The sequence below is a fragment of the Temnothorax americanus genome, unplaced genomic scaffold (genome assembly GCF_048541705.1).
Source record: "Temnothorax americanus isolate GAGA-0224 unplaced genomic scaffold, ASM4854170v1 Scaffold23, whole genome shotgun sequence".
NCBI lineage: Eukaryota > Metazoa > Arthropoda > Insecta > Hymenoptera > Formicidae > Temnothorax > Temnothorax americanus.
In genome coordinates, this window is record NW_027509371.1 from 95,378 (window position 1) to 115,883 (window position 20,506).

A 20,506-nucleotide genomic window follows, 5' to 3' on the forward strand; every position below is an offset into this window, starting at 1 on the left:
AGACGTGTGAATGTGGCTTACCGGGGCCGGGTCTGCAGGAGACCCAACCGGGAGTGGCCTCGGCTGCGAAGATCCGACCAGTGATCTAGACTGGTACCACGGGGACCGGCCGCCCAAGGAGCTTGCTCCTGCCGGTCGCGGGTAGGACCATCGTGGTGGCAGTGGTTCAGCCAAATGCTGGCTAGGATACCCGAGTTCACGAACTTGGGTGTCCGACGGGTGAGCTTGCGTCCCCACAGCTCGGGTGCCAGCCTGCTTAGCTGGTAGAGCGTGGATAGTCGCTCGCCCCGACCAGTGGGTTGCCGCGGGATCCTGTAATCCTGCGGTAAAACTGGTAGTATCGACCTCGGTCGGTACGCGCTGATTGGGCGTATCCCAATCCCGCGCCCATGGGGGACGTGTGGATGAGGCTCCACGAGCAGGTGCCGCACGTAAAATCAAATGACAGATTCTGTCCCTATCTACTATCTAGCGAAACCACTGCCAAGGGAACGGGCTTGGAAAAATTAGCGGGGAAAGAAGACCCTGTTGAGCTTGACTCTAGTCTGGCACTGTAAGGAGACATGAGAGGTGTAGCATAAGTGGGAGATGGCAACATCGCCGGTGAAATACCACTACTTTCATCGTTTCCTTACTTACTCGGTTAGGCGGAGCGCGTGCCCCGAGGGTTTCGTGCCCCGGCGGTCACGGTGTTCTAGAGCCAAGCGTGTCAGAGTGGCGTGAGGCCTCGCGGCCGATCGCCGTTAATACTCCCGCGTGATCCGATTCGAGGACACTGCCAGGCGGGGAGTTTGACTGGGGCGGTACATCTGTCAAAGAATAACGCAGGTGTCCTAAGGCCGATTATCGGTCCGATTAACCCGACAACTCAGAAATAAGCTCTTCTACATCTCCCCAACAACCTTAAAAAGGTTTCATTGATACCGCTTCACTTCCGAGCAAAAGCCTTTTTTTTGTCTAATTTGACTGGACTAAAGATAAAATATACTTACTTATGCATTTGTACATCCTTTTCATTGTTCTTATAAGTAGTTTTACACAAAAAACATTTTAAAACCATTGTCTTTAAATATATGTGATCAAGTATGGGATTATTTCGATGAAAGCACTTCAACAACGACACAATTCCAGAACGAGTTACCACAAGTTACTGAGGTGCCCGAATTCAACGCTACGTTATTGCGAGAATTCTGGAGAGGGACAAAATCACCAATGAGATACTAGCAAAAGAGACAAACATAGGGCCTCCTATGTAGTACCTCTCTTTCTACAGCGGGCGCGCGTTTACCCATCGCAACGCTCAGTCCATTCTATGTCGATGGTCAGGAGTTCAGGAGGAAGATTTCTATTTAGGTAAATTACGTATATATATAATATATATCAAGAGACACGGTAGTGTCTCGCGCCAAGTACACGCGGAGCGAGACCGACCGTGACTCTTTTACGCGACGCGACGTTGAGTCAACGGAGAAAAGAAGGTTCTCTACGCTTGGCAGAAAGTGCCGCTAGGGAATTTTTAAGTCGATTCTTATGATTCAAGCTCGAATTCGATGTCTAGGTATCCCAGGTTGCCGATGACGAGGTCCAGATAGTGCGCTTCATAGTTTTCGGTGTCCAGGTGTAATAATACGTTGAATTCGATGTCTACGTGCCCCAGGTTGCCGATGACGAGGTCCACACAGTGCGCTCCGTAGTTTTCGGTGTCTACGTGTATTAATACCTTGAATTCGATGTCCACGTGTCCCAGGTTGCCGACGACGGGATCCAGATAGTGCGCTTCATAGTTTTCGGTGTCCAGGTGTAATCGTACGTTGAATTCGATGTTTAGGTGTCCCAGGTTGCCGATGACGAGGTCCACATAGTGCGCTCCGTAGTTTTCGGTGTTTACGTGTTAATACCTTAAATTCGATGTCCACGTGTCCTAGGTTGCCGATGACGAGATCCAGATAATGCGCTTCATAGTTTTCGGTGTCTACGTGTATTAATACCTTGAATTCGATGACTAGGTGTCCCAGGTTGCCAATGACGAGATCCACACAATGCGCTCCGTAGTTTTTGGTGTCTACGTGTATTAATACCTTGAATTCGATGTCCACGTGTCCCAGGTTGCCGATGACGGTATCCAGATAGTGCGCTTCATAGTTTTCGGTGTCCAGGTGTAATCGTACGTTGAATTCGATGTCTAGGTGTCGCAGGTTGCCGATGACGAGGTCCACGTAGTGCGCTTCGTAGTTTTGGGTGTCTAGGTGTAATAATACGTTGAATGCGATGTCTAGGTGTCCCAGGTTGCCGATGACAATGTCTAGATAGTGAGCTCCGTAGTTTTCGATGTCTACGTGTATTAATACCTTGAATTCGATGTCTAGGTGTCCCAAGTTGCCAATGACGAGGTCCACATAGTGCGCTTCGTAGTTTTTGGTGTCTAGGTATAATAATACATTGAATGCGATGTCTAGGTGTCCTAGGTTGCCGATGACGATGTCTAGATAGTGAGCTCCGTAGTTTTCGGTGTCTACGTATATTAATACCTTGAATTCGATGACTAGGTGTCCCAGGTTGTCAATGACGAGATCCACATACTGCGCTTCGTAGTTTTTGGTGTCTAGGTGTAATAATACATTGAATGCGATGTCTAGGTGTCCTATGTTGCCGATGACGATGTCTAGATAGTGAGCTCCGTAGTTTTCGGTGTCTACGTATATTAATACCTTGAATTCGATGACTAGGTGTCTCAGGTTGTCAATGACAAGATCCACATAGTGCGCTTCGTAGTTTTTGGTATCTAGGTGCATTAATAACTTTAAATCCGAATGTAGGACACGTAGATATCGAAAACTACGGAGCGCATTATGTGGATCTCGTCATCGGCAACGTGAGACACCTAGACATTGAATTCAACGTATTATTACACCTGGACACTAAAAACTATAGAGCGCATTATCTGGAACCCATCATCGGCAACCTGAAACACGTGGACATCGAATTCAAGCTTGATTCATAAAAATCGACTTAAAAATTCCTTAGCGGCGGAATTAAAATTATGTCATGACATAATAAAAATTTGCTGAATTAAAATTATGTCTAGACATAATAAAAATTGGGCAAATAATAGTAACCTTTCGAAAGTAGAGGTTTTAAGCTTGAAATTTAAATTTTATTCATTTTTAACAAAGTTACAGTTGCTCGAATTTTGCCTATTTTTAAAGATAAAGAGCATCGGCAAGCCCCCTGCAAAAAATGCCCGTTTTCGGTACCTTGATTTTTGAAACTTTTTTATGCCAAATGGTTACTTATGATGACCCAATAATCCCTGCAAAATTTTAAGAGGAGCATACGCCCCGTTTAAGAAATATAGGGGGTCAAAGTTGATCCTTTCCAATCAAGAAATATAGCAGCTTCACATTTATACTCCAATAATAATGTCCAAAAAATTCAGCCGAAATGGTTCTTTTAAGATTTTTGGCTGCTGATTACAAATCTGAAGTCAGATTTTAAAAATTTAAAATGGCGGATTCAATATGGCGGACGAATTTTTCTTAAATTCATCGGATTCACTTGAAACTCGTTACTCGGGGGTTTTTGGGGTCGCTGATTACGAAATTGAAGTCAGTTTAGAGAAATTCAAAATGGCGGATTTAATATGGCGGACTGATTTTTTCAAAATTCATCGGATTTACTTGAAACTCGTTACTCGAGGGTTTTTGGGGTCGCTGATCATGAATCTAACGGTGAACTAACTTTTAACCAACACTAAATCTTCTTTGTCACTACATTAAATCTACATAGAACCTATTTTGTCCTACAATGGACCTATTTTTCCTTACATTGGACCTATATTCTACCTAGGAGCGGTGAGCATCGAGCGGACTGAGTCTCGTTTTAAACAGTTTGGCCTAAAGTTACGAAACCCTGAAAACAAAAGACGATCAGCAGATCATCATTTTATTAACATTCCATTGTGTTAAGGTGGCCGCCCTGGACGGTCTGCACGATAGCAGCGCTCGGAACGACAGCGCTCGAGACGGCAACGCATACGCCATCTAATTTCATTAGATCCGGTTCCGTTCTATTCGCCCTCAGAAAGAGAGAGAGAGACGTCCCGCGTGCACGCGTGCCTTGTTACGATCCGCTATTACATTTTTTATATCAGTCCATTGCATCAGTCTTGTGCATGACGTATCGTGCAAACAGAAAACTAAAGAACCTACATTACAACTTGCCTTTGCTGGCTGGATTGTCGATTACATCTTGCCTTTGCTGGCTGGATTATGCATTACATCTTGCCTTCGTTGGTTGGATTATTACAACTTGCCTTTGCTGGCTGGATTGTCGATTACATCTTGCCTTTGCTGGCTGTATTATGCATTACATCTTGCCTTCGTTGGTTGGATTATTACAACTTGCCTTTGCTGGCTGGATTATGCATTACATCTTGCCTTCGTTGGTTGGATTATTACATCTTGCCTTTGTTGGATATATTGGATCCGCCATTTTGAATTTTTAAAATCTGACTTTAGATTCGTAATCAGCGACCCCCAAAACCCCCGAGTAACGAGTTTCAAGTGAATCCGATGAATTTAAGAAAAATCAGTCCGCCATATTGGATCCGCCATTTTAAATTTTTAAAATCTGACTTCAGATTCGTAATCAGCGACCCCCAAAACCCCCGAGTAACGAGTTTCAAGTGAATCCGATAAATTTAAGAAAAATCAGTCCGCCATATTGGATCCGCCATTTTGAATTTTTAAAATCTGACTTCAGATTCGTAATCAGCAGCCAAAAATCTTAAAAGAACCATTTCGGCTAAATTTTTTGGACATTATTATTGGAGTATAAATGTGAAGCTGCTATATTTTTTGATTGGAAATGGTCAACTTTGACCCCCTATATTTCTTAAACGGGGCGTATGCTCCTCTTAAAATTTTGCAGGGATTATTGGGTCATCATAAGTAACCATTTGGCATAAAAAAAGTTTCACAAATCGAGGTACCGAAAACGGGCATTTTTTGCCGATACTTTTTAGTTGTTCGCGAAATCGCTGATTAATTCCGGCGATGGGAGCGGTATGAGAAGGACGCGCGTGGAAGGTGTTCACTAATTATTCACTTTATTTTTTGTGTAACTCAGACCACAGTCTGAGCCGTCTTTAATATGAGAAGAGATATATACAGTCTGACCTGAGAGTCGATGAGTGGTGTATAAAAGAGAAGTCCTTGTATGTTCGTTGCAGGCGAGCGACAATTATATCAATTGCCCTCCTCGTGTGGTGAGTCGCCCGTGAGCCGGTGAGACACGTGGCGGTCGGCACTCGCGCTCGTGTGAGCCTGAGTCGTCGTGTTGAGGCACCAGAGTTGATGAGCGGTCTATTTCACAGTTTATGATACGATCTAAAACAGCGTGAGCACTTCGATGTGCACGATTAACCGAAGTCAATGATCGAACCGTACAGAGCACACGTATGCGTCTAGTCACCGCGCGGCCATTTGTACAATTGAGGAAGTCGTTGGCGATGAGCGCGCCCGTGCGGGCGCGAGCTACCGCGGTGATCGAGCGTCGTTACCCGATCGATGCTGCTATCTGATCGGACGGCGCAACGTTAACGGAATCTCGAACATTAGTGTTTCTTCAATTTTTGTGAGAAATGTATTATTTACTTTTACTTAAATATTATTAATTTTTATGTATTTGTTGTTATTGCTAATTTTGTGAATAATTAAAAAATAAAAATGTTTTGCAAATCCTTGCTTAACACTACAAAATAGGTGATATCAGTACAAAATTACCTTTTTTAAAGAAGGTAAAAAAAAGTGCCAAGTACACGCAAAGTATTTTGTAAATTCAAAAATCTAACCTAAGTGGTAGCTTTATATTTTTTTCACAAAATTATATTATCTAACTTAATTCAAGTGACATGTATTTCAAAGAAAGATGTGAAATCTTTTATTTCTTCTTCACAAAATTATATTAACTAACTTAACTCAAGTGACATGTATTTAAAAAAAAAAAAAGATGTGAAATCTTTAATTTCTTTTTCACAAAATTGTATTACCTAACTTAACTCAAATGACATATATCTAACCTAAGTGATAGCTTTATATCTTTTTCACAAAATTATATTACCTAATTTAACTCAAATGACATATATCTAACCTAAGGGGTAGCTTTATATCTTTTTCACAAAATTATATTACCTAACTTAACTCAAGTGACATGTATTTAAAAAAAAAGTGAAATTTTTAAATTAAATTGCGCCAATTGTAAAGAAAATATGTATATTGCTTTGAAAGATAATTGTTATGCAACTACTTTAAAGAAATAAAACCCAAGTGGTATCTTCGTATTCCTATTCAAGGGTCTTCCTATTCTAAACCCAAGTGATAATAGCTTCTTAATACTCTTTAACAAATTTGTAATATTACAAAGAATTAGTTTAATTACAAAGAATTAAAGAAGTAATAGTACAAAATAAAAATATTTAATTAAAACAAAATAAATAAATTTTCCTTGAAAAAAAAAACTTGGCGTTGCTTTTTTACTCCTGTCGCATTCTTCCCTAAATTATGTTCATTGTTTTTTATTCAATCAAAAATCTTAGTACTAATGTTTAAATTTTAATGTTTAAATTTCAAAGTTTAGCGGCAAGTTTTTTTACAAGAAAAACTTATTTATTTTGTTTTAATTAAATATTTTTATTTTGTACTGTTATTTCTTTAATTCTTTGTAATTGAAATAATTTTTTGTAATATTAAAAATTTGTTAAAAAGAATTAAGAAGCTATTATATCACTTGGGTTTAGAACAAAAAGACCCTTGAATAGGAATACAAAGATACCACTTGGGTTTTATTTCTTTAAAGTAATTGCATAACAAAATTATCTTTCAAAGCAATATACATATTCTCTTTACAATTGGCGCAATTTAATTTAAAGATTTCACATCTGTTTTTGAAATACATGTCACTTGAGTTAAGTTAGGTAATATAATTTTGTGAAGAAGAAATTAAAGATTTTACATCTTTTTTTTGAAATACATGTCACTTGAGTTAAGTTAGATATTATAATTTTGTGAAAAAGATATAAAGCTATCACTTAGGTTAGATTTTTGAATTTACAAAATACATTGCGTGTACTTGGCACTTTTTTTTACCTTTTTTGAAAAAGGTAATTTTGTACTGATCCTATTAACTACAACGAACACAAAAAGTTCCTTTTAAAGGCTAAAAGTCCTAACAATATAAGCAGTTAAATTTAAGCAGGAACAGAATCGGCCAAGTATAAATCGGAATAAATTATGCGCACATACACATTGCACATAATATTATTGTGCATATAAAATAAGAAAATTATATTAGCACATTGCACACATAACGTATTGCACGCATAACTTATTGTTCACATACAATTTGCACACATGACATTGTACACTTAATATTATTGCGCACACAAGATAAGAAAATCATATTAGCACATTGCATACATAAAATTATTGCGCACATACACTTTGCACACGTAATTATTGTGCATATACGCATTGCACACATGGCGTTTTTCGAGAAACGAAAGAATCTGGCAGAAAAAAGTGTCGCTCTGTTCCGCGAAGCAAGATGTTAAACGCACAATAATGTTATGTGTGCAAAGTGTAATATGTGTACAATACGTTATGTGTGCAATGTGCTAATATGATTTTCTTATTTTATGTGCGCAATAAATTTATGTGTGCAATGCGTATTTGCGCAATGATGTCATGTGTGCAAAGTGTATGTGCGCAATAATGTCATGTGTGCAAAATGTTAATATAATTTTTTATTTTATGTGTGCAATAGTCATGTGTGCAAGGTGTGTGTGCGCAATAATGTCATGTATGCAATCTGCTTGTGTGCAATGTGTTTGGCCATGTGCGCAAACGTACGTTTGTATTTTTAACTATTACATGTGCGCAATAATACTTATACGCAATCGGCAATGTCGGCAAACGAAGCTGTTGGCAATCAGGGTTGTATAATAGGCAAACAGGAGCCCCTCCGTAGAATAATGAAAGAAAGAGAATAATAATATTGATTTTTACATTTGCAATTTTGCAAAATTGAATGCGTCTATAAAATGCAATTTTTCAAAATAATTTTTTTTGTTCTTTTTTTACAACAATCGATTCTTTTTATTATTCTACGAATAAAAGTATAAAGGTAAGTCATCAAAAAGTGAATACTTCATGAGATATATATATATTTTACATATATATATATATATATATTATATTAAAAATATTATATAAATTTTACAAAATTTTAAATATCTCAAAAAATTCTTAATGAAACAGAGCTTTATTATAGTGTTTTGAGAACGTCTCGACGAAATCTACAACTTTTATTTCAAGGAAAAAATCGTTTTATTTGAGAAATTAGTCTCCTTTAAAATTTTTTGAAAATGACATCTACGATATAACTCATAACGGAATCATGTGTCCCTCTTTGGACCATACAACTTTTGTTTGTTTTTCCGTATTCTCCATATTTTTCGAGATATTTGTTTGCGTCGATTAATGACTTAGGGCCAATTTTACCAACCACGGTTAGCTTAACCGACGGTTAAAGTTAGCAGGATTGACCAATAAAAATAAATCCACCCTGCTAACTTTAATCGTCGGTTAAGCTAACCGTGGTTGGTAAAATTGGATCTTACCCCTGTATATTCTGAGGAGTAGTATACGAGAATTTATGAAAAGTAATATACTACTGTAAAATATTACAAGTACTTCCTGAAAATTTATGAGAAATAATATACTAATAGAGATGTTATAGAAATGTTCGAAGTATATTATATACGGTAGAGTAGACCGGAGCACGTTGTCACGCGAGGCACATTGTCACTTTGGCTTTATTTAAAAAACTAATAACCTGGGGGCAGCACCCGTCATTCCCAAAACGTGTTAGTGTATGCCCATTTTTGGTGTGTTTACAGTCTTGAGATTGCGCCAGCCCTGTTGACGTAAAATCAACTTGAAAGTTTTTTTTGCGACCGTAAGTAAAATTTTATTGTTTAATATTCAACGTAATGGACATGAAGCTTATGTTTTTTCAGAATAGACCTTTATATTATCTTAAAGTATGTACTTTTACCTACCGCGTGCAGTACCTAACCTTACGAATATCTCAAACGTGTCGGACATGAGGCTGTTTAAAGTAAAAAAATGCCCTCGGGGCACGTTGTCACGAATTTGATGGGGCACGTTGTCACTACAAAAATAATACGTTAATTTAAAAATTTTAATGTCATAGGTGCAATCGAAATATGGTGCGCTCCTACAAACGGAAAACTGCGAGAGTAGTCGATCTCGAAGTAATTCGTCTTGCTGTTAACGATGTGAAGGAGAAAAAAGGTTCAGTTCGAACTGTTGCCAAAAAATATGGAATCAACTATCGAACACTTTATCGATATTGTGACAAGTTTGATGCACCGCAGCAACGAATCGCATCACTAGAAAATACAGCAAAAACCCCATCTCCGCCTCGAGATTCAGGTCAAGAGAAATCATCAAAGGCATTTGTTCCAAAAAGCGTCTCAAAAACTCCAGAAAGTTTTGGTTATGCTAAGCCGAAAATGGTGAATATTATATTTTTTCAATCACTCCTATGGTAAAGAATCAAATTTTACGTATGTACTTTCTTACAAATAGATTTTCAAAAATATTTTGTTTAATCACCGACATAATTATAAAAGAAAAAATGTTTATCAATAAGTTGCGCATTCGAGTGGAATTCTTGCCTATTTAGATTAAGACGAAAACTTTGTGCTTTTTGTATTTTTTTGAAATAAAATAAATGTTTTTGTGAAGGATTTTACTTTTTTACATTGCAGCGCACTATAATATATTGATATTTACGTTGTATACAGTTTGGATTACATTTTGCATGCAATTACATTTGATGTGACAACGTGCCCCGGTCACGGGGCACGTTGTCACAAGCGACTTGTCGTTATTTATTGTTATGTAACAACTGTAGAGTAACAATCACACAAAAATCGATACTGTCTAATTGAAGCTAAGGGTTCACTCGAAATTTTGGCATATTGAAGTACTGTTAAATATTGAATGTAAAAAATACAAAAAATATTGAACAAAATGTGTGACAACGTGCCCCGGTCTACCCTACGTATATATTTACAGTACAAGTACCGAATGTTGTATCTATATGTGGATTTGTATAAATAGTAACCACTGGTGTTATGCTGATATATTTAATAATCTCTGAACGATACACGCTACAAGTCTGTCTTGGATCACGGACTCTCTCAGTCTCTCGTGTTACGCAACGCCGCTGATGTTCTGACGCTCACATACATGTCTGCGCATGCGCTAACCATAGATATACAACATCTCCCTTTTCTTTTTTAAAAGCAGTAAACTAAACTTTATTAAAGTATTAAACTATACTTAATGTTACGTCCAACCCCGGGATTAGGATATGAAAATCTGGGAAGCAAGGAAAAGGCTAGCCAGAGGGGTCGGGGAAAGGGAGGGCGCAGCTAGATACTTACAAATGTCGCTCGCAGGTACGCGCTCGGAGACGCGTGGCGCGAGCCGAACGCACTTTTATGACTCAGAAAGGGTCAACGTCTGTAAAGACCTTAGGACGCCTTTCGTGAGCGGTGCGATCGTCGGTCCTTTTTCGAGTCAGAGAATTTAATCCCTTTAACTCAGGATCGGACCTCGTGCAATTTCAAGAGGTGGATGGTAGGATGAGGTCTCAATTTAATGAAAGAAACATTCGAGTTTATCTTAGAAATAAATAGAACATTTATTACGAATTAACATAGAATTTACTAATGACATTGAGTAAAGAAAAAATCAGGCGATAGTACAAATAATAAATAAATCCAAATAAAGGGTAAATGTATTAAATGTAGGTGTAACATGTGTGTGTATTTCTCGCGGGTAACACATAGGTGCGGGGGTGATCGGGCAAGATCTCCAAGGAAAAAAACCTACTTGACAATGAACATCCTGCCCGCTATTATTACAATCGGAATCAGTAGTGAGATTACATGAATTTAGTGAAGTGTTGTGTATGTGTGTAAATTAATTTAAGTCGGCCTTAAAATTAAAGTGTATTTAAATTATGAAGTTAAAACATATGAAAAAAAAAAAAAATAAAGGTTAATTTCTATAGTTATTAATCTAATGTTATGGTCTCGGGATCGGCTATGTCCTCGAGATCGAGGGTCGAGGCAGTCGAAGAGGTTGGGGACGGACTTCGGGAAGAGGGGGGGAATCGGGAGGTTCTAAGAAGCGGGCTGGATCGGGGTTAACGAGGACCACGCGAAACGGAGCCACGCGGCAAATAGGGCGATGTTCGACGATTGGGCGAGAGGGTAGGACGACTGGGCAATAGGGCAGGATGGTAGCGGGACGATTCTGGTTCGAACAACCGGGTTCTTCCGTAGGAGCTAGTAGGGGCGGTGGGGTGGCGAGTCGCGGAGGACCGACGTTGAGCTGCTCCCGGGGGAGTTTGACCTCCCGCCGCGCCCGCTTGTTCTGGCGATTTCTATGTCGCCTGATCGTGCGGAGATTCGGTCCTTGAGGGGCTATGACTTTCGGGTCCACTAAAAATATTTACGTGTTTAGTCGATCTCTCTCGGACCCGGTCGGAAGCGAACAAAAGGAAATCTTCGAGCTTAAGGGGGGGGAGGTCAGCGGACAGTCTGGGCCCACGACAACGACGAGACGCCGGGAACCAAGTCAGGCCTGCCACAACGCCAACGACCGCTGGGAACTCGATGCCTACACTAACCGACCCACGAGCATAAGCTCAGGGAGGTCAGTGGACCAGCTGAGTCCACGACAGCGACGAGACGCCGGGAGGCAAGTCAGGCCCACGACAACGCCAACGACCGCTGGGAACCTGATGTCTATACTGACCGACCCCAAATATATAATGAGCTTCCGGGGGTCCGACAATCGATAGACCGTTTAAGAAGGGGGGCGATAACGCGGAAAAAGAAGGATCAAGAAAATTACGGGACTTACTACTTGATTACTTGAGTTCAAACGAGTGGCCTTCTCTCAGAAATAAACGTTGGACTCGTCGGTGGGTGAGTCGGGGCGACTGATGGTCCGTCGGATCTGCTGCACTGACTCTAAACGCGGAGTCGAGACTCGAAACGAATGAGGTTCAGAAATACCGAGTAATGCAGACTCGAACTGAGAAAATTTCTCTGTGCCTAGTCCTGCGACGTCGCGATTTAAATAAGAAGGTTCGAAGGATGGAAGGGGTGGATTTCGTGTGGGATGTGTCTGGTTTTTGTTTAAAGGATTTCTGGTTGGCAGGATGTTTCTAATTATTATTTAAGGGAATTCTTATTGGGCGAGATGTTTCTTGCCCAAGAGGTAGATTTGAGTTTACGCCTATCCTAGAAAGCTAGAGACGGTTATTGATTTTTCCGGTTTTCCATTGGTGAGTCCTCTCTTAAGGCCCCATTGTCTTATTGGGAATGTAACCCATCGGTTTTTTCCAGTGACGCATTTGTTTTTCGGCTATCGCCGATTTCTCTTTTATTAGGGTTCCTTACTTATCTCGCGACCCTGTTTCTATGTTGACAGACGATCCATACTTCTCAATTTTAAGTGCAGTTTTATTCCAAACAGAAACTTCCGCCACGTGCTCTTAAGATTTCTAAAAGCACGTATTAGGTTTCGTTTCTGTTTGTCGGAACATCGCACGGCCAGTTTTGAGTGAGTCGCGCGATATAATACAGATCCCCATCATCCCTCGTCTGAAGTTAAGGCTCCTTTCTGCGCGTTGTGTCGCCGGATTTATAGTTATGGGCCAGACGAGGTTGACGAGAATCTGGTCACCATATCCCCCGTCTGTTAGTAATTTATCATCTGAGAGGTTGTTTTTAGTTGCCCAAGCAAATAGGTAGTTTGATCATAAAAAAAAGGAATGCGAGGAGATCTAACCTCACCCCGATCGATAACCGTCCGTACTCGGCTTGTTTATTCTAATCTTAGGGCTATCTTAGGCGCATAAGGATTCCCGCGAAAAAGGGATATCGTGGAGTCTGCAGGACGTAACATTAATATCAACTCAGCCTTTAATAAATTATAATGAAATTATATACGCAAAACTAAACAGAATCATATTTTTTTCTCAAGTGACCAATAAAACTAAACATTTTGACAATTGCAACACTACAATACATAATCTCTTAGCTTAACTGGAGGTTTAATCATTCTCCCGCTGCGAGTAGCTTTCATTTGTTGTCGCTCCTCATTCACAGTATTCGCATTATCTGGTACAATAGAATCATTACGCTCATTACGCTTGGTACGGTCATCAAAGTCCTCATCATAATTACTTTTAAATTCGGTTTTTGTTTTCTTTAAGTGGCTCGAATTTCTTCTAACCATGTTACCTTTACTATTAATAATGATATAAGATCGGGGAGTATTATGTTTAGAAATTATTTTAGCCGGCTCCCATACTTTTCCTGTCCTTACTAATACATTTTCTCCCTCTCAAAACTGTTCACGCTTCTTTGCGTGTAGGTCATGATAATTCTTTGCTTGAATTTGTTTCTCAATCAGCTTGTTATGAACATTTCGCGGTATAGCTGGTTGTAGTAGCTTGGTGTGTACTGGTATTTTAGTTTTAACACGTCTATTGAACATAATTTGTGCAGGTGATACATTTAATCCCGTTGGCATATTTCTATATTCTAGAAGGGCAATCTCTAAGTCTATGTTTTGTTGTTTGCTCTTTTCTAATATTTTCTTGGTTGTTTGTACTGCACGTTCCGCTAGTCCATTACTTCTTGGATAGTTTGGAGAACTAGTTATTATCTCAAAACACCATTTCTTTGCAAATTCTTTACACTCGTTTGAATTATATGGTTGATTGTCACATATTAGTATATTTGGTATTCCATGTGTAGCAAATACAGATTTTAGTTTATTAATAACTTCCGTCCCTGTTTTATTTTTTAGTTTTAATATTTCTAGCTATTTATATATATATAGAGTAGTAATCTTGAATTACCAAATAATCTTTTCCTCCAAATTGCAGAATGTCACTTGCTACTTTTCCAAAGGGATTTTTCGGAATGTCATGAGATATTAATACTTCTTTAACATTTGAATTACTATATTTTTCACAAATTGTACACCTGGAAATCATTTCTTCTATATCTCTACCCATACCTGGCCAATATATTACTTGATTTGCTCTAGCTTTAGTTTTAGTTATCTCAAAGTGTGATTCATGCAACACCTTTAAGATGTATTGTCAAAAATTAACTGGAATTATTAATTTAAAATTAAGATATACTAAATCATTTTCTATTGTGATTTGATCTTGTAGATTAAAGTAAAATTTGACTTTATCATCTACATCTTTTTTCATTTTAGGCCATCCATTAAAATGATAATCTTTAAGTTTAGATAGTGTTGAATCAGCCATAGTGGCTTTTTGAAGTTCCTGTTTTTTAGCATTTGTAATACTAAGACCCGTTTCAATAGAATGTACCACTTCTTGCAACCAACTATCATCTGTATTTGCTTCACTTAAGAAGGATCTAGATAATAAGTCTACAATATGCATTTTTTTGCCTGAAATAAATGCTATTTTTATCTATTAAAAAAGCTATTAAAAAAAATTTAATTTTTTTTATTTTTGGCATTTTTTCCTTATAGAACTCGACGAGAGGAGCAACTTTGGTCCTTTTGGCCAACCTCGTATCTCTTACCGTTTGGCCTGGAAAACCTTTTTATTAGTAAAAGTTGAAACTTTGAGGCTCAGTATCTTGATTTTTTATACCGAAAGAGGTACTGAAATTTATACCACGCATAAAGTACATCTAAATTAACGTATATTCACAGTTTCAAGAAAATCGATTTTCTCTAGTATAAGGACGAGAGAACGTCCTTAAGAGAAAAAGAAAAGAAGAAATATTACTTAAAATAAAAAATGTTACTTATATTTTTTGACAAGCAAGTTAAGACTATAGAAGCTAGTATAAAATTATTTACTAATTGTGTCTCCTATACTATGTGATATAAATTTATTATTTTACTGAATATTTACTATACTTATTATTTCACTGAATTTACGTTTTAGAAAAGTAGTTATGTTTATGAAGAAACATTTGATTTATTCGCCTTAGTCAAATGACGTTCTGCCGCATATTATTAACATAAATTGACTATTATACGAGTCATTACCAATAAATAATTGAATTCGTCGTTTCCGCTGTGTCATTCAAATACGAATAGCATGACACTTTCATTTAAAAAACCCCATTTGTCTAATAATGTTATGGTAAATATTTATTTTTACGAACCCCCCCCCTCTGAATAACCTTCTGCTCCACATATATTATAGAGTTTATCTTCCGGAGTAACTTACTTCAGAAAGTTTTAGCCGTTACTCGTTGTTTATTAAAAAGTTACGAACAAAAAGTTTAAGAAATATAACAGTTTGTGTCAATGCTAAGGGAAGTAATTTACTGATATGTGTGTATAAACAGTATACATGCAGGGGGGAGAGTGGACCTCAGTTCATGTGGAAAGTTGAAAACCTGAACCGTACAATGATAGACCTCGTTTCGCTCTATAAGCAGGGGTGGGATGGACTTCGCTTCGCGATGATTCTCTGGATAGCATCGTACGGGTTTTCAACTTCTCACGCGAACCGAGGTTTCAGCCTCATTAATCTCTGCCGCAGAGGAAGAGGCTACCGCCTACTACATGTGTACTGTCTATAAAGTTTACAATATATGTGAAGGAGAAGGTCATTGAGGAAAGGTTTGTAAGGGTAAATATTTTTCGATGTTTTATATTACAAAATATAAATTACAAAAACACATGTTTACTCTCTTTAATAGTTTTTCAACAAGATTGAATGTTAGTTATATATGAGTGATAGTCAATATATTAATAAAGTTATTTTTGCATGATTTTCTTCCGAAGCTTGGCAATCACTGTTGGCCACATTATGGATTAATAATTAATAAGACTGAAGAGTATAGAATTTGTAGAAACTCATTTTCTGAAATAAATTAAATCTCTAAATTTAAAATTTAAAACAAAAATTCAAGAATGTCTGAGCAGTCCGATGAAATTAACATTCAGTAGCGCAATGTCTCGTAAATTGGAAAAGGTTAAAAAGTTGCAAAGGCGGTATCCGAGAACACATTCGATGTTAAGCGGAGAAAACAGCTCAATGAGCGTGCAATAATTTTTTATTGGTTTTTATACTTGGATCCAGAGAAGAAATAAAGGCAAAGACCAGTTATTTAAAAAAATTATTGATTGCTCGCTGAATTGTTTTTTCTACTGAATCATTGAAACCTGTTTGCGTCTCAGAAATGTTTATGACAACAACATTTTTGAAATGCTAATGGATTTCAATAGAACTAATTTCTTCTACGGTAAGAAATTCAATCACTGCTCTTGTTTGGTATGCATATTTGAAACACACATTAATTTGAACTGCTCGTGTGATACAGTCACCTAACAATGCGACTAGAGACATCAAGTAACAACTCACTAAAACGTAAAATTTTTTATAGCGATCAATTAAATTAAATTTGAATCACCTGATTGTTTATGTCATTGGTGGCGAGGGGGGAGATCCAGAACGGGATTTATCTTTCATAGTTTCACGGCCATCTGAAAATGCCTTGTGCCGCCTAAAAACTTGTGTCTGGGATAGAACTTGATCGCTGTAAGTTTGTGAAATTTAACACAGAATTTAGTCGTATAACGCTACTCGATTTTCTTATGTTCCATTTTCATGACGCGTCACTCAAACATTACATCAGTTATACAAATGATTGTAAAATCACATATGTTAAAGGTGTCTTTTCACGTACGTCGACGCTCATTTTCAGTAAGCAAAAATCTTCTAAAATAATATCTTATATATATATATATATATATATATATATATATATATATATATATATCCATAAAATATTATTACTTAAAAATATTACTTGAAAATAATTAATATTTTACGTATTTCGAAGTCTATGTTTGATTGAGTAGATAAAACAATAAGAGCCTAGGCCGGGGATCTCAGGGGGGTGAGGGGCGGGAAGGGACTCGAGGGCGAGGGGTAGCAAGGGAGGGGGAGGACGACTCGTTGGTGAGGGGGAGCGGGGGGAGGGGGACGACTCGTTGGTGAGGGGGAGCGGGAAGGGGGGAACGACTCGTTGGTGAGGGGGAGCGGGGGGGGGTCGGCGAGCGTGTCGGGACATGTTTATTAAATATTAATAAACATATCTCGTATTGACAAGAGGTACCGCCGGGGGGTGGGTCGTCACTTTATCGGCGCGGGGGGTATTACAAAAGCGCCGTTCGGCTGCTGGAATTTTTATCGGCGAATATAAATAAAACAGCGAGTTAGACACTTGACTCCGCAATGATCTCACCGATGACGATTTAACCGTTGCGGAGTCCTCTTCCATGTTTTTTTCTAGGAAGAGCCGCTGTCTCTCTCGCTCCCATCCCCCCGTTCGCGTTATCTCTTCCTCGCGCGCGGTCTCTCTCTCGCTCTTACATTTTCAATTTTTTAGGTAAAATAAAAGAAAAAAAATACCTTAATTTCGACGAGGGAGGGCTCCATGGCCGCGGCCCACCGACATCTGTCTCAATGCTGCCGATAGTGCCTCCCGTGGATTTTGGCGGCCAGGGCGGTTGACGGGAGGAGGAGGAGAACCCGCGATGTGCACAATTTGAACCACGTCGAACACCAGCTCGTCCGCCAATCTCTCGTCCTCAAGTGTTGGACGATACGCGCGACCCTGCGCGAGGGAATCGGCGTAAGATTGCGCCCGCCCGCGTCCGAGAGCCGGGAGGCCGAGAGCGTTCCTCAGCGCTCGCCCGCGTGAGATCCCGGGTGGCGTGCCCACTTGAGCTGTTGGGAGCAGGGGCGCGGGTGGCTGACGCGGGGGAGCAGCGGACCTCTCCTCTTGAATCTCACTTATTTGTGCTCGCCCGCGTCCGAGAGCCGGGAGGCCGAGAGCGTGCCTCAGCGCTCGCCCGCGTGAGATCCCGGGTGGCGTGCTCACCTGAGCTGTTGGGAGCCGGGGCGCGGGTGGCTGACGCGGGGGAGCAGCGGACCTCTCCTCTTGAATTTCACTATCACTATCACTACTATCACTATCCTCTAAATTGTCAATATCAATATCGGAATTAAAAAATTCCGCGATACTAACGTTTAGCACAGGCCGCCCGCGGGGGAAAAGCCGGCCGCGTCCAACACCGAGCGTCCGCGGGATACGCGGGAAACGCGGGAGACGCGGGAGAGCAGCGGGCCTCTTCTCCTGATCACCAGCACCAGCAAAGTCGTCGAAATCAAAATCGTTAAAATTAGAATCGTTTAAAATGTCACTTATTTTTACGTATTTCGCGTTATACGGGGGAAGATCGTACGGAGGCATCACAAAATAATATTAAAAATCACAAAAATACGGACTCGTCTAACGCGTGCACTGCTCTGCGACTGCAGTCAGAATGCCACTTTTTTCCGTCGTGAGTAGTGATATCAATAAGAGTTCTAGGCGAGGATCTCAGGGGGGATAGTATTTATAAACAGATGTCATTTCACACTTCAAAAGCGAGCGTCGATGGCCCGACGACGTAGGTACTCGACCAAAAATTTTATGACTTAACCGTCGCGGTCTCTCCTCTTTATTTTTTCTGTCCGAGATATACGGGGTAAAAAAAGAGAAACAATGAAAAAAAACGCCGGAAAAAAAAGTTGACCTGGGAGTCTCTCGGAGACCCCCGCTGTGCACGTATACCGCCGCAATGTCCTCTTCAGACATGTCTTTTAGGGCAATTTATTGAGGTTATTTTTTTGGTGAACATGTGGGTCACAGGTTCACTGGATCACGTTTTTGCGGCGCCATTCGATTATGACGTTGCGCGTTATTTCTTTTTTTTTTCTTTTCTTTGTCTTCCTCTCGAAAAAGGACCGTCTTCTCGTTCGCGTTCTCTCTCGCGCGCGTTCTCTCTCGCTCCCGTCCCACGTTTGCGTTCTCTCTCGCGCGCAGTCTCTCTCGAAAAGGACCGTCCTCTCGTTCGCGTTCTCTCTCGCTCGCGCCCCTTCGCTCGCGTTTCTTTTCATTATAATAAATAATTGGGAGAAGAAAATATAATTTTAGATACAGTGATATGCATTTTAATATATATATATATATATATATATATATATATATATTTATTTCTCATGTAATGCATCATGACAATATTATCTACAGCATACGCCAACAGTTCACAATCAATAATTGAATTCTTATCATAAAATTCACGCAAGATTCTAACTGCATTACATTTATCGGTGATACAATTTTGACGTAAAATGATTATAAATTGTTTAAATTTTTCACTTACGCCATGAACATTTTGGCATAGTTGAAAATACACATTCTCGACGCAATGTTCTAGTTCGAACAAGAAGAGTACGGTTGACGGTTTCATGTACAAGCTGGTGTCGCACGAGGCCAATTTTACAATATTTGCGTCACGTATTTTAACAAGTTCCAGATCTCGAAACGCTAGCAATGATGGTCCTGCATGCGATGGTGACTGCACGAGTTGCTGAATATCCGCACGTCTTTCGATGAACGTCACCCACGTTGCATGAGGCAGAATTATCCGATTGCCTCGGTTATCGCCAATATGTATATCCACAGAGGACATAGGTCCCACGTTGATCCCAATATTCAAATATTTATAAGCTGTTGCTGTCAATGCGTATCGTCCGCCTAGTATACGAACCGCGCGACGCTCCAACGAAATGCTATAGAAAAAAATAATGAGATTACTTTCAAAATAATACAATTCGCAAAAAAGATATAAAAAAATATAAAGCTTTATAAATTATACAAAACTTACTTGTTTTCACACGTTGGAGTTTCAACATTGGGAATCGGCACGTAATAATTCATACGTCTACTGCCACTGCTGTTACCGCCGTTGCTTCCTTCAGCGGAATACATTCTTTCTCTCGGTTATGAGAAGTGAACACCGTTCGCACAAGCAGTCGATACGAGACTAGTCGTATAAAATTAATCGAATATACGCGGCAACTTACAAAACTATGATGAAAGAGGGGGAAATTAATGTTTCTGGAACGCCCAATTAGCGCTCTGAATTTTAGGAGAGGGGGTATTAAGGTAAGATGTTTTTTTCTTTATTAAGACGTATATCCCCCCTCCATCCTCCACATGACATCAACCGCGAAACATGTTCAAACATGTTCGTCTAAAACTGATACCCCCCTCGAAGCTATCGAGTTAGAATTCGTCACGATACCTACTTATTTTTTAATTTTTTGTACACTATCAACTAATGGGGGAAAGGAAGTAAAACATTGTAAAATTTACACAAACATATAAAATTTATTTTTTAAAAAGATGACAATTCTTTTTGGCGTTTTGACCACCAGTTAAATATTTTTAATACATTTTGCAACGCGCAATTTTTAACGTGTTTTCCACATC

The 20,506-nt window shown here is 39.3% G+C and overlaps 2 protein-coding genes across 2 annotated transcripts; one reads left to right on the plus strand and one right to left on the minus strand.

Moving 5' to 3' along the window:
* The first annotated feature begins 1,146 nt into the window (after positions 1 to 1,146).
* LOC143898436 (uncharacterized) lies at positions 1,147 to 14,807 on the plus strand. The gene is made up of 3 exons (XM_077407913.1): positions 1,147 to 1,353; positions 9,274 to 9,598; positions 14,688 to 14,807. Exons 1-3 carry the CDS (start codon positions 1,313 to 1,315, stop codon positions 14,766 to 14,768), a joined length of 447 nt encoding a protein of 148 aa, XP_077264039.1. The 5' UTR covers positions 1,147 to 1,312; the 3' UTR covers positions 14,769 to 14,807.
* Positions 14,808 to 17,596: 2,789 nt separating this feature from the next.
* Positions 17,597 to 20,117, minus strand: LOC143898303 (uncharacterized). Its single transcript, XM_077407682.1, has 3 exons — positions 19,899 to 20,117; positions 19,170 to 19,803; positions 17,597 to 18,163 (listed from the first exon to the last, which is right to left on the minus strand). The coding sequence occupies exons 1-3, from the start codon at positions 20,000 to 20,002 to the stop codon at positions 17,597 to 17,599; spliced, it is 1,305 nt and encodes a 434-aa protein (XP_077263808.1). The 5' UTR covers positions 20,003 to 20,117.
* Positions 20,118 to 20,506: the final 389 nt, after the last annotated feature.